Source organism: Bos mutus, chromosome 9 (assembly GCF_027580195.1).
Source record: "Bos mutus isolate GX-2022 chromosome 9, NWIPB_WYAK_1.1, whole genome shotgun sequence".
In the NCBI taxonomy this organism is placed as follows: domain Eukaryota; kingdom Metazoa; phylum Chordata; class Mammalia; order Artiodactyla; family Bovidae; genus Bos; species Bos mutus.
This window is the reverse complement of record NC_091625.1, coordinates 74,113,851-74,138,677: the sequence shown is the minus strand read 5'-3', so window position 1 is coordinate 74,138,677 and position 24,827 is coordinate 74,113,851. Positions and strand designations below refer to the sequence as shown.

General features: G+C 40.4%; 1 protein-coding gene across 3 annotated transcripts in view; it reads right to left on the bottom strand.

The window, feature by feature from the left end:
* Positions 1 to 24,827, bottom strand: part of PDE7B (phosphodiesterase 7B) — a 351,638-nt gene that overhangs the window by 24,009 nt on the left and 302,802 nt on the right. For all 3 annotated transcript variants that reach the window (XM_070376732.1, XM_005899105.3, XM_070376731.1), the window contains 4 exons: positions 23,647 to 23,710; positions 21,019 to 21,114; positions 18,148 to 18,248; positions 16,367 to 16,498 (listed from right to left, as the gene is read on the bottom strand). In XM_070376732.1, the coding sequence (XP_070232833.1) occupies positions 16,367 to 16,498; positions 18,148 to 18,248; positions 21,019 to 21,114; positions 23,647 to 23,710 (393 nt within the window). The remainder of the gene's footprint in view (positions 1 to 16,366; positions 16,499 to 18,147; positions 18,249 to 21,018; positions 21,115 to 23,646; positions 23,711 to 24,827) is intronic.

Genomic DNA, 24,827 nt, shown 5'->3' with positions numbered 1-24,827 from the left:
TGGACATGGGTTTGGGTAGACTCTGGGAGTTGGTGATGGACAGGGAGGCCTGGTGTGCTGTGGTTCATGGGGTCGCAAAGAGTTGGACACGACTGAGCGACTGAACTGAACTGAACGGAATAAAACCCCAGGTCTCTGAGAGGTTACACAATTAGTCAGTAGCTGAGAAAGACCTTAAACCCAGGTGTGCCAGGCATCAAGACCTAAACTTTGCATACCCACACTTGCTGCCTCGCCGGAGTTACCTGTGCTTGGCCACATCCAAGTATTCAGAGGCTTGACATTTATAAACTGAGGAGTGCCTGCTGTTGTACTTAATTTCCCCCCCAATCATCTATAGTTGCTGTTTTCAAAGAGTATGGTTGGGGACTTCCCTGGCAGTCCAGTGGCTGAGACTCTGTGCTTCCAGTGGTTAGGGAATTAAGATCCCACATGTGGTGTGGCATGGTCCTCTCCTGAAAAAGGACCTTTTTGATCTATGGATGATTGTTTTACTTAGATGTTAGTTTCTAAATCCACACTGGAATTCTTGCAACATACCCCAAAATTGGTGTCATTTCAAAAAATCCTATAGTTTGAATATGTTATAAGTTGAGTAGATTTAGACAGTCTTGGGGGAGAATTTATCATTCAGCCACTCTCAGCCCTCACATCTGAACAGTCTCTGGGTCCTGTTGATTCTTCCATCATGGCGTCATTTATACTCATCCTTCCTTTCACCAAGTGACCCTATTTTAGTGCTTTATTTTCCTTAATTCTCATTTCTTCTATCCACCCTCTTCACAATTTCCACAATGTGAGTTATTTGACAAAAGTTTCTACCATCTCCCTAATCATTGGTTGAAATATAGACTAATATTTTTTGAGCAGCTACTCATATGCCAGGTGCTATGGTGGGCACTGGGGGTCCAAGAATGAATAAGACAATATTGCTACCTTCAAAGAGCTCACCTAATTTCTCTGCTGCTCACTCTAGCAGGAGAGAGCTAGCACAGTGCAACTGTGCCTTCTCCCATGCCCTGCTCCAAACCCTACAGTGGTTTCCTATTGGATAAGTTAGGCTTAACTCCTTAGCTCGGCATTCAATGCTTTCTAAAAATTGTCCCAACTACTTTGTTTCTATATGTTGAGATAATTGAATACCATTACCTCTTCTTTCCTACAGAGGACTTATCATTCAAATAAATTATATCATAGTAATAAAATGATAACTTATTATTGACAAAATTATTAATATATGAAAATGTCCTTTCCACTTGCATGCCTTTCAAGGTGGTTTGTTTTCCTCAAACTCCTTTTCCTCTGTTTCCTGGTCAAACTAAAACCTGTCTTCCAAAGTTCAACTCAAATACTCGATCCACAAAGCCACCTGGAATCATCCAGCCAGAGAAGAACTTGGCTCTCCTCTGAGTCTTATAGCTCTTTCTCTCAGCATTCCTCAAGTCCAGAGGCCAGCTAGGCTATGTCCCACTGACGTGTGTGACAGCTGTGTATGCACTTCTTGTTCTTACTAGATTACAAACTACATGTCAGCAGGAAGCCTGTCTCATTCTTGCCATATCCACTCAACCAAGAAAGGACTTTCTATTAATTTGCTAAATAGCTGAACAGATTACTTGATTTCATTGCACAAGTATACTGAACACTCATTATGTTCCTAGCACTGTAATATGTGCTTAGAATATACCAGTGAAGAGAAGAAACAAAGAACTAGAGGTAGCAGGGATGGGGAGAGATAGATAATAAACAATAAACATAATAAATGTTTGGGAAAAAGTATAGCATCCAGAAGATAGCAGATGTATGGAAAGAGGGAAAAGTAGAGCAGAATAGTGGGAATTTGAGTCTTGGGGGTGGGGAAGGGAAGGGAAAGTGGTGAGAGATGAGATTAGAGCAAAGACTTGAAGGCAGGAGAGAGCTAGCCATGCTGAAGAAGAAGCTGTTCTGGAGAAAACAATGAAAGGAAAGGCCCCAAAGAGGGAGCACACAGCCGTGAGGGCCATGTGCAGCGAGGGAGGGGACATACCAGGCCTAGGAGTTAGGTAATGAGAGACCAGATCACATGCGGCCTTTCGGCCATTGTAAGGATTCTGATTTTCACTCTGAGAGAAACATGGATCCAGTGCAGGGGTTTGGGAGGAATGAAATTATATGACTTACTTTAAATAAGATCACTTTGGTTGCTATGTTGAGAATAGAGTCTGGTAAGGGATAAGAATAGAAAGAGGTGTGTGTGGGAGGCAGAGAGCAGTTATCCAGGCAAAAGTTGATAGAGGCTTGAACAAGGAAGGTGGAAATGGGGAGAGTGGTTGATTTCTGTACCTGCTAGGAGGACTCAGTGTTTCTGGCCTGAACAACTGGAAGGATGGTGTTGCTATTACCTGAGATGGGAAAGCTGCAAGTGGAGCAGGTTAAGAGGAGTCTCACGGTTGTCCAGAATAAAAACACATTTTTCAAATTCTTTACAATTAGGTGGGATCATTTGGCTAAATTCTGACCCATTAAATGTAAACAGAAATACTGTGTGGGATATTCAAGTAAGTTGTTTTAAAGGAACAGTTTCAACTGGGAGAGGCTTCTTTTGCTTTATCCCTTTCTTTTTTCTCACTGTTTGGAATGTGGCAAGAAAGGCTAGAGCTCCAGCAGCTATCTTGGGCAATGAGGACAAATGTCACACCCTAGTGATAGAAGACTGAAGACTAAAAGGATGTTGGGTCCCTCATTCTTAATTTTATGATGCCACCATGACTTCCCTGGACTGTCAACCTCAACCTCTTTTATGAAGGATAGAAATAAACATCTACCCTTACTTAATAAGTCACTGCTGCTGCTGCTGCTGCTGCTAAGTCGCTTCAGTCGTGTCCGACTCTGTGCGACCCCATAGACGGCAGCCCACCAGACTCCCCCGTCCCTGGGATTCTCCAGGCAAGAACACTGGAGTGGGTTGCCATTTCCTTCTCCAATGCATGAAAGTGAAAAGTGAAAGTGAAGTTGTTCAGTCATGTCCGACTCTTAGTGACCCCATGGACTGCAGCCTACCAGGCTCCTCCGTCCATGGGATTTTCCAGGCAAGAGTACTGGAGTGGGGTGCCGTTGCCTTCTCCGCTAATAAGTCACTAACATATCTCATTATTTAAATTACTTTATTATCATCCACATCATCCCCAAAGAGTTGATAGAATAATGCTGGGTATTTACATAAAAATTTTAATAAAGCATTTTATAATTCTAAAAAGGAATGAGCAAAATGACCTTAGTAAAGTCAGAAATGTGTGTGTGTGTGCACATGTCCACATACACAGACACACACCAGAACATACAGACACACACAGACTTCTTCTTTCTGAGATCAGTTGTTGCCATCTACTAGGAAAGACTCCCCTGGTTCTCCAAACAGAACTGACAGGTCCCTCTTCTAGCTGCTCATTCCCAGCCCAAGCTTGTATTAGAATATCCAAAACACCTTATACCAACTTTGCTCATGGGCCTTGCTCCTGTGTGTGTTTGTGGTAAGTTGCTTTATCATGTCTGAGTCTTTGCAACTCTATGGACTGTAGCCCGCCAGGCTACTCTGTCCATGGGATTCTCCAGGCAAGAATACTGGAATGCGTTGCCATGCCTTCCTCCAGGGGATCTTCCCCAACCAGGGATTGAATCTGTTGCTCCTGTGGCTCCTGTATTGCAGGCGGATCCTTTACCTTTGAACCACTGGGGAAGCCCAGTCTTGCTTCTACGTGAGTAATTTTCACGTCTTCTTGTTTGTTTACACTTAAAATTTGAGTTTTGAAAAACATACTCCCCCTATATTTTTAAAAATTGATATTTAAAATCACAAATTTCTATGGTAACAGAAGATGTAATGCCTGCCTATTTGTGGATATTGATATTTTAATATGAAACCATTATATCATTCTTTTTATTTTATTTTTTATATCATTCTTTTATGTATTAAATGTATCACTCAGTCATGTCCAACTCTTTGCAACCTCATGGACTGTAGCCTGTCAGATTCCTCTGTCCTGGAGTGGGTTGCCATTTCCTTCTCTAGGGGATCTTCCTGACCCAGGGATCAAACCAGGGTCTCCCGTATTGCAGGCAGATTCTTTACCATCTGAGCCACCAGGGAAGTCCCAAATGTATGTAAGGGAATCTAAATACCAATGGCATTTAGTGCCCATTTATCACCTATTTAAGAAAACACATGAATAATTTATTAAGTCAAAAATGAGAAATTAATTCTTTTCCCTCTAGAACTTAATTATTATACTATTTCCCCATAGAATTTTATTTTAATGTAATATATTTTCATGTGTGAAATTCTTTGATCATCACCCTATCATCTCTCTCTGCAACAAAAATAAGTTTATAAACTGAAGTTTTAATTTAACAAATTTTCTTAACCTCAGGCTCTAAGTAGTTTTACCAGCTGGAGTTTACAATGCAATTATTATTAGTAACTAACTGATCAAAATACACATATTTCAAATGTGGAAAAATTATGCTTGAGAATAAAAATTTTTGACAATGCCTCTATTCATGAGATAGCTGGGAACATTATATTCCCTTAGTTATGGGAGATTTCCTTTAATATTTTTGGTTGTTTCTTTGGTATTTTTTCACACGAGGGAAATATACAATATCAGCACAACTGGAGCAAGATGCAATATGCAGAATGGATAAGAGAAATGTCTTTGTTTTGAACAGTGGAAACAGGGTAATTATGAAAGAGTAGTGGAAAGCAGAACTGGCTGGACAGTCCTGTGAGCATATTCCAGGCAGGCCAGTTTAAGGAGCTGAAAATGAGTTCTGTGAGCACTATTCATGCCTGTGCGCTGTTTGGAAAGTCTTCGTGTATCCCCAGGGGCACACAAGCCTGGTTTGAAGCTGCTGCCATACATGATTGCCATTGAGAACGAGGAGTGTATCTTATTCATCTTTGTGCCCCAGTATGTGGCACAGTGCCATTTAAATAAGTAAATATTTGTTGAATGGATACGGAGTAATTAACTTCCAAAACCCCAAAGTTCCCTAGCTGCAAAAGTTTAAGTAACTGTAAAAGTGACAGAGTCCTGTTAATTTTTTGGCCTGATAAAAGCCAGACTTGGAATCTTCTGTTGTGAAATCCTTAGACTTAGGTAAAAGCCAAAGAGATTTAAAAGTTACGATAGCAATGGCTCTCCCACTGTTTACTCACAGATGACCAGGATCGGGTAAGTGACTCCAGGAAGAACATAGAGTGGGTGAGTGCATGCTCAGTTGCTTTAGTTGTGTCTGACTCTGTGTGACCCTATGGATTGCAGCCTGCCAGGCTCCTCTGTCCATGGGATCCTCCAGGCAAGGATGCTGGAGTGGGTTGCCATGCCCTCCTCCAGGAGATCTTCCCAACCCAGGGATCAAACCCCCTTCTACCTGCACTGGCAGGCAGGTTCTTTACCACTAGCACCACCTAGGAAGCATCTATAAAGGGAGCATTTGTCAATTGCAAGATAAACAAATATGAATGTATCATCATAAAGAATTTTTCATAATGCTTCTCAGTCTTCATGGTACACTCGATGTAAGGAAGTAAGAATGCAGGAGGTAATCCCACAAGAGGTAATCCCACAGTACAGTAACAAGCGACTACCAAGCGGACAGTGTGGGTAGATGCCTTCTGATCTGTGTGCTGCTGACTCTGTCAGATTTTCACTCTGGGTCCCTGTGTGTACTCACTACTGGCAGTATTCCTGATTTCTCAAGGCTACTCAGGTTCTGCCTTTCTTGCTCCATGGGTCCAGTCTGTGTATCCATCCACTTACTCTTTCAGCAAACCTCCCACCACCCAACAAATATTCACTGAGCATGAGGACTGTGCCAAGTGCTGAGCACACAGCAGTGGGAAAGGTAGGTGCCTAGAAACTTTCAGATTGTGGGGGCTATGGACGTCGAATCAGGAGATGGCTGTTTCTAGAGATAAACATCATGACAGAGGAAGTGAGAGAGGACTGTGAAATCATATAGGAGGGGGTACGGAAGATGGATGTTTAAAGAAAGAGACGGCTTTCAGGAGGAAGATATGTCCAAGTTGAGATGAAAAAGGTGAGTGAGTTAGAGAGGAGTTGGGGAATGCAGGCAATAACACAGAGGGAGTGCATTTCATTAAAACAGGAGGGAGGAGCCTGTGTGTGAAGACCTGGAGCAAGGGCGACACTTTAGATCTTCCTTCCCTGTTTTATTTTTTTAATTAAAAAAATTTTTTTTGACCATGCAGCATGTGAACTGAACCCAACCAGGGACTGAATCCGCTCCTGCTGCATTGGGAGCCTGGAGTCTTAACCACTGGACTGCCAGGGAAGTCCTTCTATTTTTCAATCATTAGAAATGATCACATTCTAACGTACCATGTATTTTACTTATTTTTCTGATTCCCTTAGTAGAAAGCAGGCATGTTTATTTGTTTTGTTCATCTTCTGTATTGCCATTGCCTGGCATACATGTTGGCTCTGAGATTCTGAGAGTAGTTCAGACTGGATGATGCATAGAACCTGGGAGAGGCACGGTGGGAAGTGGAGCTGGAAAGTGTGGTGAGGGTCAGATCGTAATGAGGCTTGTAAACTGGGCTAAGACATTTGGACTTAATCCTGAGGGCAGTGGGATTTTAAGCAGGCGTCTAAGTGCCACAGTTGAGTTTCAGGAACTCATTCTGGCTCCACAGTGGAGGAAGGGTTGGAGCCAGGCAAGGCTGAGTGTAGACGAGAGGATGGAAGATTTTGGTGCCTTGCAGTTGGGGAGGATCAGGGGTGAGCAGGCTGGGAGGTACTGGTGTTTCATAGGAAGGTATTTTTGTCTTTCTTGACAAATGGGCGGTGGTTCTGCTCTTATAGACTCACTGACTTTCACAGCAGCTCAAAGACCAGTATCAGCAAAAGATGGATTCAAAAAAGAAGAAAATCATTGGAAATGCTCATGGAGACCTGAACATAGGCTGAGATGATACCACTTTAATACCCATTGAAGTCCCAGCCCCGTTTTGGGATCCCACAGTAGGTACGTCATCTGTCTATCTCCAGTAGCATCAGCTCAACAATTTCACATCATCCCAATGACAATGTGTTCTGGTATCACAAACTCTTCATACTTGTAGTCTCAAGAATAATCTTTATCTTAATGTTGAAAGAGTGAACATCCACCTTTGTGGCAACAAAACCTATCAGAATTTATTTTGAACAAAATAAAACCCTTCAAACCCCAACTACAAAACCTTTATTTCCCCTTTTATCTGAATAATCAAGTATTATCCACCCTAAGAACCAAACAATCCCTTTGTTCCGGAATAACAACACATCTGGCATTTAATAAACCACCAACACAGGTTTTCAAATTAAATCAAGAGTCTATTTGTCAAAGAGAATCTGGCAGAGCAGATTTGCTATCATACAAAGCGGCTTTAAACTGCTGCTGTTTTTTTCTCCTATTTACTGGACACTTTCTTTGATTAAAATACTTAGACTGATGTTGATAAACTGAGTCTGGTGTAAAACAAGACTCAGACTTAATTATACCTTTTCAACCAGTGGAGGCAGGAAGAAAAACAACAACAGGAACATAGTCTGTATTTTCATTTTTAATTGCTCACGAAACCGGGAAGCAAGACTCCAGAAGATAATGAAGTCACTGAGTTCCTCCCTAACAAGCCCAGTGGTCTCCTTGGTGATGCTGCCAGAGCCCCAGCTCAGGAGGTCTCAGGGGAACAGAAACTCCTTGAGTCCTGAACAAGACCTTGGCCCTTGAAGAAACTACAGGTCTGCTCTGTTTACTGCCCGCTGGAAGATGTCTTTCTCTTGTTTGATCTGCATCTGCCAAAGATACTGCTCTGAGGGCAAGGAGCCTGGATGGACATTGAACTGCTTGTCCATGGGGCAGGCCTGGGTTCATTCAGATCAGGGCCATGGAGGTGCCCACAATGGCAACCTCATGATGAACAGCAGAAAGTTTAGGAAACAGAAAATCAAATTTGAACCTCCTTTTTACAATTTTCACTCTGCTTACCCGAAACACCTTTCATGCTGCAAAAATTATGGGGTTACATATAATCCTTGCAGTTGCTTGTCAGAGTAGTGGTCATAGGACCCTGTGGGAGGAACACGTCTCCTGGCTCTGTCAACTTTGTATTTACAGTTCAGAGTCGTTAAGAATAAAAAGTGGTTAAAAATGCTGGCCTCTTATAAGTGCTTATGATAAATGACTAAGAAAAATGATTATAAACCTCTTCAAGACAAGTAGGGAATGCAATAAATATGATGCTTCATGGAACAATTATTTTATTCATTGGGTTGCTCTGTCAATAGTTAATATGAAGTTGGACTCTATCAAAAGCAATTAAATTTTTTATATGTTTTATTACAAGATACTGAATATAGTCCCCTGTGCTATACAATGCATCCTTGTTGCTTATCTATATTATACATAGTGGTTTGTATCAGATGATCCCAAACTCCTAATTTATCCTCGCCTTCCCCTTTTTTAACCATAAGTTGGTTTTCTATGTCTGTGAGTCTGTTTGTGCTTTGTAAATAAGTTCATTGGTATCATATTCTAGATTTTGAATTGAACTGAAAGCAATCCCTTTTATAACTGTAATAAGCAATATCATATCTGATTTAATGTTTATTTTGAAAAACTGCTGAACCCATATGTTAGAAGATTGGAGGGTGGAGGGACAGAGAAAATAATTCTCAACTGTATCTCTCACATGCTCTTAGGCACCTCTTAGTTCACCACAGACAGCTGGACTGCTTCCAGTCTGATGACAGAGATGCCAGGTGGAAACGCCTTTACGGTCTTCAAGTTGAACTTGGGTTGGCAGTTCAGCCAGTGAGTCTGACCCAGACAGAGGACAATGGGAGAGAGTCCTCTGGCCTGGCCTTTACTCCAGCTGCCCTGACTCTCTTTATCTCAGGGCAGAAGCACAGGCTGGGCCTTATGCAATGATCTTCTTATTTATTAGAACTAAAAGAGTACAGCCAACAAAAGGAGGGAGAGGAAGCCCTCTTCCATTTTATCTCATTTATAGTAATTCTGGATTGTACACAGTCACGCACAGGGCGTTCTCAAAGCCACATAATTCCTGGCATAACTTCTTGGTTATTCTTTTTGACTAAGTGTGTCTGCATGCACAGTTTATATATATATATATATATATATATGTATGTAAATGTATATATACTGGGCTTCCCAGGTGGTGCTAGTGGTAAAGAACCTGCCTGCCAACGCAGGAGATGTAAGAGATTCGGGTTTGATCCCTGGGTTGGGAAGATGCCTGGAGGATGGCATGGCAACCCACTCCAATATTCTTGCCTGGAAAATCCCATGGACAAAGGAGCTTGGCAGGCTACAGTCTGTTGGGTCTCAAAGAGTCAGACACTCACACATGATATTATTGCATGCATGCACCCATTATGTAATATATATATGTGTATATTTGTGTGTGTATATATATATATATAGTGTGTGTGTGTGTGTGTCTGTGTGTGTATATTTTTCACTCATTATCACAGTTCTTATTATTTTCTGAATCTATAACTCATTTTAAAACATGAATATAAGTTATGGATCTCCTCCCTAGAAACATGTATATAGGTACATCACCTGAAAATCTGCATATAGTTTCCTTAAATCTCATTTCTGTCTCAACCAACAGGCCAGATCAGATCAGTCGCTCAGTCGTGTCCGACTCTTTGCGACCCCATGAATCGCAGCATGCCAGGCCTCCCTGTCCATCACCAACTCCCGGAGTTCACTCAGACTCACATCCATCGAGTCAGTGATGCCATCCAGCCATCTCATCCTCTGTTGTCCCCTTCTCCTCTTGCCCCCAATCCCTCCCAGCATCAGAGTCTTTTCCAATGAGTCAACTCTTCTCATGAGGTGGCCAAAGTATTGGAGTTTCAGCTTTAGCATCATTCCTTCCAAAGAAATCCCAGGGCTGATCTCCTTCAGAATGGACTGGTTGGATCTCCTTGCAGTCCAAGGGACTCTCAAGAGTCTTTTCCAACACCACAGTTCAAAAGCATCAATTCTTCGGTGCTCAGCCTTCTTCACAGTCCAACTCTCACATCCACACATGACCACAGGAAAAACCATAGCCTTGACTAGACAAACCTTTGTTGGCAAAGTAATGTCTCTGCTTTTGATTATGCTATCTAGGTTGGTCATAACTTTCCTTCCAAGGAGTAAGTGTCTTTTAATTTCATGGCTGCAGTCACCATCTGCAGTGATTTTGGAGCCCAGAAAAATAAAGTCTGACACTGTTTCCACTGTTTCCCCATCTATTTCCCATGAAGTGACGGGACCGGATGCCATGATCTTCATTTTCTGAATGTTGAGCTTTAAGCCAACTTTTTCACTCCCCACTTTCACTTTCATCAAGAGGCTTTTTAGTTCCTCTTCACTCTCTGCCATAAGGGTGGTGTCATCTGCATATCTGAGGTTATTGATATTTCTCCCGGCAATCTTGATTCCAGCTTGTGTTTCTTCCAGTCTAGCATTTCTCATGATGTACTCTGCATAGAAGTTAAATAAACAGGGTGACAATATACAGCCTTGACGTACTCCTTTTCCTATTTGGAACAAGTCTGTTGTTCCATGTCCAGTTCTAACTGTTGCTTCCTGACCTGCATACAAATTTTTCAAGAGGCAGATCAGGTGATCTGGTATTCCCATCTCTTTCAGAATTTTCCACAGTTTATTGTGATCCACACAGTCAAAGGCTTTGGCATAGTCAATAAAGCAGAAATAGATGCTTTTCTGGAACTCTCTTGCTTTTTCCATGATCCAGCAGATGTTGGCAATTTGATCTCTGGTTCCTCTGTCTTTTCTAAAACCAGCTTGAACATCAGGAAGTTCACGGTTCACGTATTGCTGAAGCCTGGCTTGAAGAATTTTGAGCATTACTTTACTAGCGTGTGAGATGAGTGCAATTGTGTGGTAGTTTGAGCATTCTTTGGCATTGCCTTTCTTTGGGATTGGAATGAAAACTGACCTTTTCCAGTCCTGTGGCCACTGCTGAGTTTTCCAAATTTGCTGGCATATTGAGTGCAGCACTTTCACAGCATCATCTTTCAGGATTTGAAATAGCTCAACTGGAATTCCCTCACCTCCACTAGCTTTGTTCGTACCAACAGGCCATGGTAGGCTAAAAGGCTAGATTGCCAGAGATTTTTAAATATCCTGTGTTTTTAATGGTCTTGTTGAGTTGATATTTTACATAACATGATTTTTTTTTTTCTTGAAATTGAAAACCGAAAAAGTTATGCCAGTTCCTCATTGACAACTTAATGCAGAGGGAAGACTTTCTGGCCCAGGTCATGTTCCGTACAACTAATCTACAGTGTCTATCAAAGAGAGAATATACATTTCATCATATATGCCGAAGTCATTGAGCTGAGGGGAAGGGCCATTCATGACAGGACTGTGCTCAGCTCAAGGCCATGGAAACAGTCCATTTGCAGTTCCTCTGGATTGCGGGTTGGCATCCCCAAAGTACACTGGCTTGTGCTGCCGTTAGTGCCACACTCTCTGCCCTGCTACTCAAAATGTTACTCACACTCCAAGACAACATTTATATCACTCTTTTGCCATGAAGGTTTTTTTTTTAATTTTTTATTTTCAGAAACCATATACATAATCAATTTCTCTTTTGCCTCTGTCTTCCCATCACATTTTGTTTGTAGCTAGCTGCTATAGAGTACTTAGCAAAGGCTCTCCCACTTTAAGCTACTTGTCTCCTGCTGGAGGCCCTGGAGGAGAGTTCTTAGCTTCCTGCACATTGTCGGTGATTAACATGAATTTTAGAGGTGGTATGTATAGTGCTTAGGCACTTTGGCTCTGGAGGTAGAAGTCTTGAGTCCTAATTCCAGCTCTGCCATTAATTAGCTGCTTATTATAAGGAAGTGTTAGTCGTGTCTGACTCTTTGCAACCCTATGAACTGTAGCCTGCCAGGCTCCTCTATCCATGGGATTCTCTGTGCAAGAATACTGGAGTGGGTAGCCATTCCCTTCACCAGGGGATCTTCCCTACCCATAGATCGAACCCGGGTCTCCTGCTTTGCAGGCAAATTCTTTACCATCTGAGCCACCAGGGGAGCTCACTTAAATTTAATAGCAATTTTCTTTTTTCTGGAAAATAGCTATGACAATAGTACCTACATAACTGGGATACTGTGAAGATTAAATAATATAATAGATAAAAATCATTTAGCCAGTGTTTGAATCATGGTCTGACTCTTGCAGGGCTTCCCTGGTGGTTCAAAGGGTAAAGCGTCTGCCTGCAATGTTAGAGACCTGGGTTTGATCCTTGGGTCAGGAAGATCCCCTGGAGAAGGAAATGGCAACCCACTCCAGTATTCTTGCCTGGGAAATCCCATGAACAGAGGAGCCTGGTAGGTACAGTCCAATGGGTCACAAAGGGTCAGACATGACTGAAGGACTTCACTTTCTGAGTCATAGTAAGTGTTGAATAAAGATTAGTTATACAATTCATTGAATTGAATTAAAAAAATCTTTTTGGCTGCGCTGCATAGCATGTGGGATCTTAGTTCCCTGACCATTCCCTGCTTTGGCAGGATGGAGTCTTAACCACTGTACCACCAAAGGAGTCCCTGAACTGAATTTTAAAAGGAGTTTTCTTTCTCTTTTAGGAGTTTCTTCATATAGTCAATAAGAAATGGGTGTTTGATAAGCAATGGTATTTAGCCAAATGTAAAAGCCATCATATTTTTTTGGACATAATTAAGATTTCATATTATTTTCAGGTCCTCTTAATAATTTTTACTTTTAATATATAAAGTCCCAATTTGGCTGATAAAAGTTTTATACTTTTATACTAGACAGCTCTAGGATATTGGAAGTATCTTTATGCCATTAAGTGATACTGTTTTGTTTTCAACACTATTCCTAAATTAAATACATTGATCTCTGGCCTTCAAGAGAGTCCAAGACGGTTTGAGCAGGGGACTGATGAAGCTAATATCTTGAATGTTGGTTTTTAGTCTTCTATGCCAATTTCTGTCTAGTGGTTAGCCAAAAGATCTTTCTCTTTACTATTGAGGATCAGGCCAGACAGTTGAGATCCATAAATTAACTGCTATAAAAAAAAATAGCTCATTTTATTGTTGTAACATATTTGTATACAAAGAACAGCATGGGAATTTATTCTTCAGAGGCTTTAAAAAAGTTGTTTCTATGTAAGTATACAGAAGAATATATGTATATCTTTGGCAAACTCCTCTAATGTTTTTCAAACTGGGATTAAGTTTTCTTGGATTTTGTACATTTTGAGCATCTGAGTTTGCACCAATGTCCAAGGGCAGGGATTAAATTTTATTTATCTTTGTACCCCTAGATACTAATATAGGATCTGATGCATGTAATAAATAGTTGCTAGTTCAAAATATACATGTATGCTCTGCTGAAAAGGCTGCAGAATTTGGTTATATTGGAATGTTTATATTTAACAGAGAGATGAACTATTATTAAAAATTACACTTTAAAAGTTTGAGTAAGGAATCCATTTTTTGAGACCATTTTTAGTATCTGAATAAGATAGATTGCAATATCTTTCTTTTGAGAATCAATTTTTGTTCATTAGCAGTGAGTAGTTAATTGATGAAATTCTACTTTTACTTTCCTATTTTTTTGCATGTTTAACATCTGGCATATTTCGTTCTGACTTTGTGTCCAAACATTCATTCACTACATGTTTTATATATACTATTATACATGTCAAAGCACAGTTTTATGACCCTCATTTTTATGTACAAATCAGGCAGTAGAGTAGATACTCTCTTAAACTCCATTGATGTGATTTATTTGACATTCAGAAATTAAAATTAGGCAAGCGTTTATATTATATGAAATCTGCCTGAAATGCAGAAGACCTGGGTTCGATCCCTGGGCTGGGAAGATCCCGTGGAGAAGCAACGGGTTACCCACTCCAGTATTCACCTGGAGAATTCCATGGACTACAGTCCATGGGGTTGCAAAGAACTGGACATGACTGAGCGACTTTCACTTTACATTATATGGAAGTAGTTCAAGCAGCCAGTTCTGTTACTTTATATTCTTTGTTTAAAGACATTTGAAAAGTCAGATTTAAAACACACCCAGAACAGAAAATCTATTTGGGAGCTTTCATTTCAGTCATTCATTTTTTCCCTAGTCACATGTTTATGCTTTTCCCAAGCAATACATTTAGCTTCTGAGATAGTTTAGTAAGTTTAGTTCTAATTTTTATTTTCTTTGTTTAGTTTTTAGAACTGGACATGGAACAACAGACTGGTTCCAAATAGGAAAAGGAGTATGTCAAGGATGTATATTGTCACCCTGCTTATTTAACTTATATGCAGAGTACATCATGAGAAATGTTGGGCTGGAGGAAGCACAAGCTGGAATCAAGATTGCTGGGAGAATTATCAATAACCTCAGATATGCAGATAACACCACCCTTACGGCAGAAAGTGAAGAAGAACTAAAGAGCCTCTTGATGAAAGTGAAAGAGGAGAGTGAAAAAGTTGACTTAAAGCTCAACATTCAGAAAACTAGGATTATGGCATCTGGTCCCATCACTTCATGGGAAATAGATGGGGAAACAGTGGAAACAGTGGCTGATTTTATTTTTCTGGGCTCCAAAATCACTGCAGATGGTAATTGCAGCCATGAAATTAAAGGACGCTTACTCCTTGGAAGGAAAGTTATGACCAACCTACACAGCATATTCAAAAGCGGAGACATTACTTTGCCAACAAAGGTTTGTCTAGTCAAGGCTATGGTTTTTCCAGTAGTCATGTATGGATGTGAGAGTTGGACTATAAAAAAAGCTGAGTGCCAAAGAACTGATGCCTTTGAACTGTGGTGTTGGAGAAGACCAACACCAAGGGACTCTTGAGAGTCCCTTGGACTGAAGGAGATCCAACCACTCCATCCTAAAGGAGATCAGTCCCGGTGTTCACTGGAAGGACTAATGTTGAAGCTGAAACTTAATACTTTGGCCAACTGATAAGAAGAGCTGACTCATTTGAAAAGATCCTGATGCTGGGAAATATTGAGGGCAGGAGGAGAAGGGGACAACAGAGGATGAGATGGTTGGATGGCATCACCGACTCAATGGACATGGGTTTGGGTAGACTCTGGGAGTTGGTGACGGACAGGAAGGCCTGGCGTGCTGCGGTTTATGGGGTTGCAAAGAGTTGGACACAACTGAATGACTGAACTGAACATCATCAAAAGTTTTTCTAAATTCTGTCACCCTGTCCTCTCTTTATGGTCATTACTACCCTAGCTTCAGGTACTGGCTGACAGCCCAAAAGAGCCCAGTGCTGAAGTATGTACCAGGGGGATTCATAAACCTTGGTATGTCACTTCCTATAAGGACCAAAAGCTAATCAGATGAATGGGAAAAGGCTTTGTTTCATGTTCCAGCTGTGCTTTATTGAATTAATGCATCCTCAAGCTCTACCATCTTATATAATGCATCTGTTTTCTGGGAATCCTTCAGTGCAGAAATTCTTCCTGCACTGATTTTTTTTTTTTAACCAAAAGATATACTACAGTTGAGATCAATGACTCCCTTGTAGGCAATGATTTTCTTAATGACAACCAAAGGTCTTCCAAAAACTGTGTTGAAAATTCTGGGAATAACTCATTTATGATAGAGGGTTATAATGTCTGAAGGAATATCAGAGATAAGAGTTCTTCAGGTCAAACTACTAGTGTTGCTGAAATATTTTATAACAACAAAGTATGCTTATTGTCTTTGATAATATACCTTTGTCTCAGAAGCCAAAAAGGTTCAGAATATAGTCAATATTTTATAATAACTATAAATGAAGTATAGTCTATAAAATTTTTGAATCACTATATTGTATACCTAAAACTAATATAATATTGTAAGTCAACCATACTCCAACAAAAAAATTAAAATGTGATTAACAAATGGTCCTAGAGATGTAACATAAGTCTGAATAAGAATTGCACCTGGGAAGTATAATTTATAGAAGTTCTACAAGGACTGGCTTCAACTGGCCGTTATATATTAGAAGATTCCCATGGAGACAGATAGTCTCAGACCATGAGAAGGCAGACTCAGGAATCCTGTTCGACCTAGGACAATTTCAAACCTGCTTTGGAGCAAACTGAATTCCTTGGATATCCTTGCAAACTAATTTTATCTTCCCTGGGGGATATTCTGAACCTATTTCAAATCCATGCTGTTTGGCTGTGGTCATCACTAAGGCTGACCCTGAATGAAGGCTATTTCCAAGAGTGAGATTCAGGCTCCAGTACTGGGCCTAAACCAGTTCACCATAATGTATCTTGTTGCCTCCCTTACCTGATATAGGTTGGCGAGGTGGTGGTTCGTTTTGATCAGAAATGGCTGGTTCACCCCTGGGTGGTCAACATCGTGGGCTGCTGCGGCCAGCAGTCCAAGCATGATATCCAGAGGCGTGAGGAAGCTGGCGAGCTGTTAAAAAATGGAGTTGGGAGACTGATTGGTGTGTTTCCCAAAATAGGCTAGCCTTTGTTTTCGCTAAATCACATGGAATGAATCATCGTATTAGTATCGTTTGGGCCTGTCATTCAGACCTTAACCTTCTTAAGCTGTCGGTAAGGTAACAGCCCCATGAAATTTCAGGAAAGAAGAAAGAACTGGGAGGAAAATAACTCAGCAACTCAAATTATGTAGCTCTTCCAGGTGGCCTCCTCTTCCTGCTGCAACCCTTGTCGTGTGTTGCTGTCGTAATAGCACTGACTGCTGGCAACACTGCTCTCTATGGTGGGAGGGGACAGGCAGAGTCTAAGTCAGCCTTGCTCCCAGGAAAGCTGTAAGTGAAGGAAACAGTTGAAGCCAAAGTGATGGGCACATTAAAAAAATCACTTTTGTATATCATTCAGCCAATATATCATTGCCACTTCTTTGAATATGAAATCAACAGTGGATTGAATTGCAAAATTTGCATATTTCTCCAATGTGTAATAGAGTGAGGCAATGTGTGAGAAGCTGTCATTTTTTTTTTTTTTGATTAGCTAAGGAAACAAGCAGGAAAATGGGAATCTAGCATTAACTTTAAATATACAACTGTGATATATTACAATTTTCAAATTACTTAAGAATTAAATAAAAAAAGCTTTAAGTTCTTTGGGATATTTTATAAGGATGAGGCATACCCAGTTTTGTCTTGGGAATGTCTGTATATTTAGTGGTTGATGTTAAAACTGATTGAACTAAACAGTGTCTTGGACTGAGGTATCATTTTCCAAAAACCCTAACAAAACTCATCCGATATGTTATACCAGCTAGGTTTTATATGGCTAAGAAATGTTTAGGTTTGGAGTAACCAGCATTATCATCATGTTTAAAATTTTTGATTAATACATTGCATCTGGGTATACTTTTCAGATGTCTTTGATGTACACAGGTTCTCTTGGGCTGGAATTGGGATGTCTAGTTGCCTCAGTAGGAAGTGGAACTTGGGTCTTGAGGAGTTGTAATTCTACTTGCTGATCAAAAAACATGAGCTGGGAGACTTTTCCTAGAAAAATTCAGTGTGGTACTATGTGTGGCATAGTATCAAGGCAAAAGCACCTAACTTTTTGAATTGTTGAAGATATCTAAGATGCAGATTGTCATAGAGAGGGTTGTTTTTGTCCTAATGCAGCCTTGCAAATATATAAATTATAAAGAAAATTTACTTTCTTTCGTGACTATTATACTTTCTTTCTTTCTTACTTTCATGATTTCAGAGCTGATACTGAAACTTTTAAAAATTTTTCTTTAAAAGATTTTTTTGATGTCAACCATTTTTTTAAAAAGTCTTTGTTGAATTTATTACAATATTGCTTCTGTTTTGTGTTTTGATTTTTTTTTTTGGCTTCGAGGCATGTGGAAGCTTAGTTCCCCGACCAGGGATCAAACCTGAACTCTGCTTTGGAAGGCAAAATCCTAACCACTGGATAGCCAGAGAAGTCCATGAACCCTTTATATAAGCAATTTGTATTCATGCTATAAAGGACTCATAACCCAGTTGCTCTGTTATGTCGGGCGATCTGGGGCCCCGCAGGCAGTTAACCTGGCGTTTCCAGATGGCCGGGGGGACAGTGGGCTTGCCTTACCTTTGGCTCCTTTAGGTAGCAGTGCATGGCCTGGGTGACATCGGCTGCATGAACAGCATTGTGATACGGGTTTTGGCTGTGGTAATCTTCTTGAACCATGACTAGGAGGTAAACAGATAACTCAATCAGCTAAAAACAAAACACAAAGGACACACGAGCTCAGACTTGTTGAAGTCTCCTTAGCTTAAAAATAGCGGCGACTCCCAAATGCGCAACATGGGGATGCCTTAGAAAGGAAGGTAGTTTGCCAGCTTGGCAGTTCTACTAGGTTGTTAGCAGAGAAGAGGGAGAGGGAGGAGGGAAGAAAGGCTAGAAGGATTTGTGAGGCCCTTGGGATTCCTCACCACCTTCATAAATCACCTCTTTTTGGCATTCATGAAGGCTCTCATTCATAGGCAAAATAAACATGTGGGAAAAGGACAACTTTATTTCACATTATAGTTTAATTAAGTTTGCTGCCATTTATGAATAATATGCCATAAAAGAAGCTTCCTTTTGAAAAGCCCTGCTCTCATCCAAAGATAGCTTTATCACTTAAATAACAAATACAGACCAGAGCAAACCTTGGGATTCTTCAGGTGGAAATTCACTGATCCAACTGAGGAATCCTTAGATTTATTTCTATCTTATTCAGATCAAATGATTATCTTTCATGCCCTTCCAATCTAAGGACCAGAGTGCTCTTGATACCACAGACATAATGCAATTTTGTTTGCAATTTACAGAAGCCACTTGCCGGTTTCAGCTGTTAACCAAGGCAATGCCTAAGATGCAATATATTCAGTGTGTATAGAACGTCCTGATTTTCGAGTGTGGCCATATTCTCTCAGCCCAGCCTATGACTTTGGCTGTAGATTCTGGTGTTATTTCTGTCACTGACTCTAGCTTTTTCACACATACTCTGGTGTGCACACATGCTCAAAGTATCTGCATTCTCCCTCTTTAGGCAAATTGAAATTATTTGGCTCCATTCATGGGGATTACTTCACTCAATCTCTCGGAACACAATTAGCTTGAGGTTATTTGTGTTTCTGGAATGAGCCTTGCTCTGGCTGGTTTCCAATAATCCTGTTGTGCCACATGTACCTTTTATTCAGCAGGTTTATCTTACTATTATATGTAAATCCTGGCTCTATTACTTATGTATATTGGGAAAGTTACTTAACCAAGTTTCCTTTATTTCCTCCTCTATAAAGTAGGGATAATAATAGCTTTGATCTCAAAGGCATACTGTAAGGATTAAACGGGTTAATATATGCAAGTTCTTAGAAGAGTTCCCAGCATGTGTAAACACCATAGAAGCCTGGTGGCTGCTGCTGCTGTTGTTATCATCATCACCATTATTTTCTTCTTGATGTATCAAGTCAGCTTTCAAATTCAAAACACTGCCACGTGGCAAGTCAAAGAAGTCAGGAACACACTAAGAGGCAGAGGGCAGTTATTTGGTGATTAAAAATGTGCCAAGGATGGCTCAGTGATAAAGAGTCAGCTGTCAATGCAGGAGATGTGGGTTTGACCTCTGGTCTGTGAAGATTCCACATGCAGCAGAGCAGCGAGGCCAGTGAGCCACAACCACTGAGCCGGTGCTCTGGAGGCTGCGGGCCACAACTACTGAACCCACGTGCAGCAACTGCTGAAGCCTATGGGCCCTGGAGCCCATGCTCTGCAACAAGAGAAGGCCTGGCACTCTAATTAGAGCAAAGCCTGAGCAGCAACAAAGACCCTCACAGCCAAAATAAATAAATAAATAAAAATATAAACAATGTGCCCTGGATAATTCACTGGAAGATACATAAGCATATACATAAAGTCAGATGAGAGCTGGGACTGCTTTTTGATGAAGAGTGATGGTGCAGTTGGGTGGAAAGATGGTGGGCTTTCAAATCCAACAGACCTGGCCCTGGATGGAGGCTCTGCCAATTACAATTTGTTGACCTTGAGCAAGTAACAAAACTTCTTTGTACTTCTCCTTATCCATGGGTCAAATATTGACAGCACCCAACTTGCAGAGTTACTGAAACTGTTAGAAATAACATACCCAAAACACTGCCTTCAATGTGTTATATACACAGTGAAAGTGAAAGTGAAGTTGCTCAGTCGTGTCTGACTCTTTGCGACCCCATGGACTGTAGCCTACCAGGCTCCTCTGTCCATGGGATTTTCCAGGCAATAGTACTGGAGTGGATTGCCATTTTCTTCTCCAAGGGATCGAACCCAGGTATCCCACATTGTAGACAGACGCTTTACCATCTGAGCCACCAGGGAAGTCCATATACACAGTAGTTCTCTTCTCATTAAAAAAAAATGCCTATTGAATATTTCAACAACTCATGTCCAGAGTGGCATTATTTGAGGAGTACTTTGCTTGGGTTTTGTTAATATATGAGCAGATCAGTAACTTCTCTGACAGTTATCTGCTCTTGATGGTTGTCTTTACATTGTGGTTGTTTAGTTACTAGGTCATGTCCGACTCTTTTGTGACCCCATGGACTGTAAGCCCGCCAGGCTCCTCTGTTCATGGGATTTCCCAGGCAAGGATACTGGAGTGGATTGCCATCTCCTTCTCCAGGGAATCTTCCTGACACAGGGATTGAATCTGTGTCTCTGGCATTGCAGGCAGATTCTTTACTGTTGAACCATCAGCAAAGTCCCTGTCTTCACATAGCCTTTATATTTTAAGCCTAAGCATAACTAATATTTTTTCAACAATTTAAATAGATAAACTGTATTTTAAAATGAAGATGGATAATTTAAGACTAATATGAGGTCTTCATCTACCATGCTGTGGCTCTTACCACTTTACATTAAACAGTATTGTAGACTGCCATTATTCATGAGAAATGGAGTAGAAATGTGGAAAAAAGGACTTACCTAAAAATCTGTGTAAGGTCACCATATCTAACTTGAAGTGGTGAATGAGTCCATGGGTGTTGAAAAGGTGGCACAGCAATGTTACCAGGCTGTTTCCTATAGGAAAACAGTCAGCTGCTTTAATTCATTTTCATTACTATTAAAATATCAAGACAGACAATAGGATCCAAAATTTCTGTAATGAAAGTTCTCTGATAGGATCATTTCTTTTCCTCTTTAGATATGAAATTATCCAAGTACAAAGGATATTATTATGATGATCTGGTCCCAGGTTTTCTCTTATTGCACAAGAAAAATTAACTCAGACATTTCCCCAATACCACAGGCAATGAAAACATTAAGAGTTAAAAGGAATCTGCCTATAGCAGTACCAGGGGTACATACACACGTGTGCATGTGTGTGTGTGTGTGTGTATGTGTTTGTATGGGTATTTAAAAAAATGCGCAGTTTAATGGCCACTGAAAATGTGTCTTAGGTTGGTTTCAAATGATTTTTACATATAGGGGTATCTAAGCCACCATATTGCCTATTCTTCCTTTGGAAAATCACTCAAGATGAGATTTGACCATGAGATACTTTGTAACTCAAGTCAGCAGAGGTGCAAAACTGAACCTACAATAACTAAGCATTCAAGAAATATTGTTCACTAGAGAATAAGGACTTTGAGTTTTAAAAGCATTGTAGGGTTTATGACGGAGAAGGCAATGGCATCCCACTCCAGTACTCTTGCCTGGAAAATCCCATGGATGGAGGAGCCTGGTGGGCTGCAGTCCATGGGGTCGCTAAGAGTCAGACACGACTAAGCGACTTCACTTTCACTTTTCACTTTCATGCACTGGAGAAGGAAATGGCAACCCACTCCAGTGTTCTTGCCTGGAGAATCCCAGGGACAGGGGAACCTGGTGGGCTGCCGTCTATGGGGTCACACAGAGTCGGACACGACTGAAGTGACTTAGCAGCAGCAGGTTTTATGACAGACTGAAATGGACTAAGAAAAGGACTGGTATCTTAAATGGAAAACTATGCGTTGCTTAAGCACACTCATTTAGGGTATCTCATTCTCTGTGTTTTTATAGCTTTCATTATCTTTGAGCTATTTCACAAGAATCAAAATTTTAGATAACCAATATCATCGCAGACAATTCTTGTCTGTGTAAATGAAAATGAAATTAGAGGGAAATACAATTGATTTTCCCCTCCCAGTTTCCCAGGTATTGACAAATTCATTTCAGCCTTTCTTACTGCTTACATATATATGACTCTTTGAATTTTCCTTTGAACTAGCTGTAGCATTTTACTGAATCTGTAACTAATTTAATTAAATAAAATCATTGACATATTAATTTCATATTTTTATGAGTTGTGATTATACTCTCTTTTTAATAAAGGGCATTGACTAATTCTTTTGTTCTCGGTTAATTTCATGTGCTGGTCCCCATTTCTCAATTGACTTGAGCAAAGTGAGACGCAAGATTATGAGATACATCCCTATATGGTCTAGCTTTGACAGTGTAAAGCTCATTTTCAGGCTCCCCAGGTGGCGCTAGTGGTAAATAATCCGCCTGCTAATGCAGGAGACGTGGGCTCCATCCCTGGGTGGGGAAGACCCCCTAGAGGAGGACATGGCAACCCACTCCAGTATTCTTGCCTGGAGAATCTCACAGACAGAGGAGCCTGGAGGGTTACAGTCCATAGGGTCACAAAGAGTCAGACACGGCTGAAGAGACTTAGCACGCATGCACACAAAGCTCAGTTTCAGGGTCTGAGGCTGTATCTCTCTCCACTACATGTTGTTCGTCAGGAATAGAATGGTGAGGAAAATCTTCTGTAATGACTTAAAACACAAGCCTGGTATATGATGAGTGTGTGCATGCTAAGTCACTTCAGTCGTGTCCGACTCTGTGCAACACTACGGACTGTAACACACCAGGCTCCTCTGGCACCACCTGGGAAGGCCATGGTAGATGATGGTTAGCATTAAATGTGATGTCTTTTACTGATTCCCTATTATCAGATTTGTTCGATGGGCAGTTAAAAATACAATAGGATCTTATTATTTGCTTAAGAGAAACCTCTATAGGCACAAGAATTTAAAAAGTGGAGCCAATAAGAATTTTACTTTTCCCTTCAGCTGCAATCTAAGCTTCTGTACTCTATCCTCAGCAATTATTTTCTTCTCATGATGCCAAGCATATCTGAACAATACCTGCAATGGAGCAGACTCACTCACTTAATAAAAGTGCAAAACCATTGGCTCCAGTAAGAGTCAGGACGGATCAGATATGCCTTTATGTTTCTAGTTTTCATCAACTAAGAACGAATGACCTCCTTTTGCATGTGGCTGAAGTATTAAGCAAGGAAAGATCTAATCTGTGCTTTTTAAATGCTTTTGGAGTCATCAAGACCAGAAGGAAATTGTATTAAGATTTGAAGTCCAAATTCAACCCTTATTCTTCATCTGAACGAATTTCCCTTTGCCCTGGCCCTTCTAGGATGGCTGTAGATTTATGAACGTGGGAAAAGAAAGAAGTAAAGAATAACAGTGTTTAAAAATAAATTTTGTTTTTCACAAAATTAATCCCATTTTATGGTGTGTATTTTAGTGAAAATTCTTTTGGGTGACTTACCGTTTGTCAAGCGATCAAACAAGAAAATGTCAAAGTCCCACATTCCCACTTTGGAGAGCATGTGCTGAAAAGGCAAACAAAAACACCACTCAGATGAATCATATTGGAGACCCAAACATTTACTTTGAGACACAGTGAATTAAAGAATTAAACAGTTGAAAATAGTAGCCTACTACTATCTATGTACAACTGGTTTGTAGTAAAACAAATCTTACTCCACTCCCTAATAATCACAGTGTTGAAGGGATAGGTTCTGGAATCAGACTGCCACATCCCATGACAGCCGCATGTCTTACTGGCTGTGGTACCTTGGGTAAATTGCTTAGCCTCTCTGTATTTCAATTTTCTAATACATTACCATATGCAAAATAGATAGCCAATGGTAATTTGCTGTATGATTCAGGGAACTCAAACCCCTAGAGTGGTGGGATGGGAAGGGAGGTGGGAGGGAGGTGTAAGTGGGAGGGACCATCACCCATTATACCTATGGCTGATTCGTGTTGATGTTTGGCAGAAACCAACACAATGCTGTAAAGCAATTATCTAAAAGAAAAATAAAAAAAGAAACTATAGCTGATAATACTATTGCTTTGGAGGGCTGTTGTGAAGATTAAATAAGGCAATATACGTAAAGAGCTTAGAGCAGTGCATGTACACAGTACAGCACACATGATAGATACAATTTTAACAGCTAAAATTGTAGTTAAAATTTTTAAATTGTTAAAATTGTAGTTTTATAGTCTCTACCTAGGGGAGGAGGTTTACAGTAAAGTTAAAAAAAAAAAAAGAAATCTAGATGATTGATGAGCAAATTACTCTGCTCAGTGTGGACTAAATGTGAAATTAACCACTGTTACAGACAGGAAACTGAAGCGTAGGCAATTGAAAATATTGGGTAATTTAAAGACCTATCGTCCAATGTAGACTACTGAATAATCTTCCATTGCATGAATTATACCACGCTTCGCTTATCCATTCATTTCCTGGCACACATACGGGTTGTTTCCTCCTTTTGGGTCTTGTGAATAATGTTGCTATGAGTGTAGGTGTACAAATATCTGATTCAGTCCCTGTTTTCAAGCCTTTGGTTATGTCTTTTTTTTCTTTGTGCTGTGCAGCATTTGGGATCTTATTAATAGTTCCCTGATCAGGGATCAAACCCGTGCCCCTTGCTTTGGGAG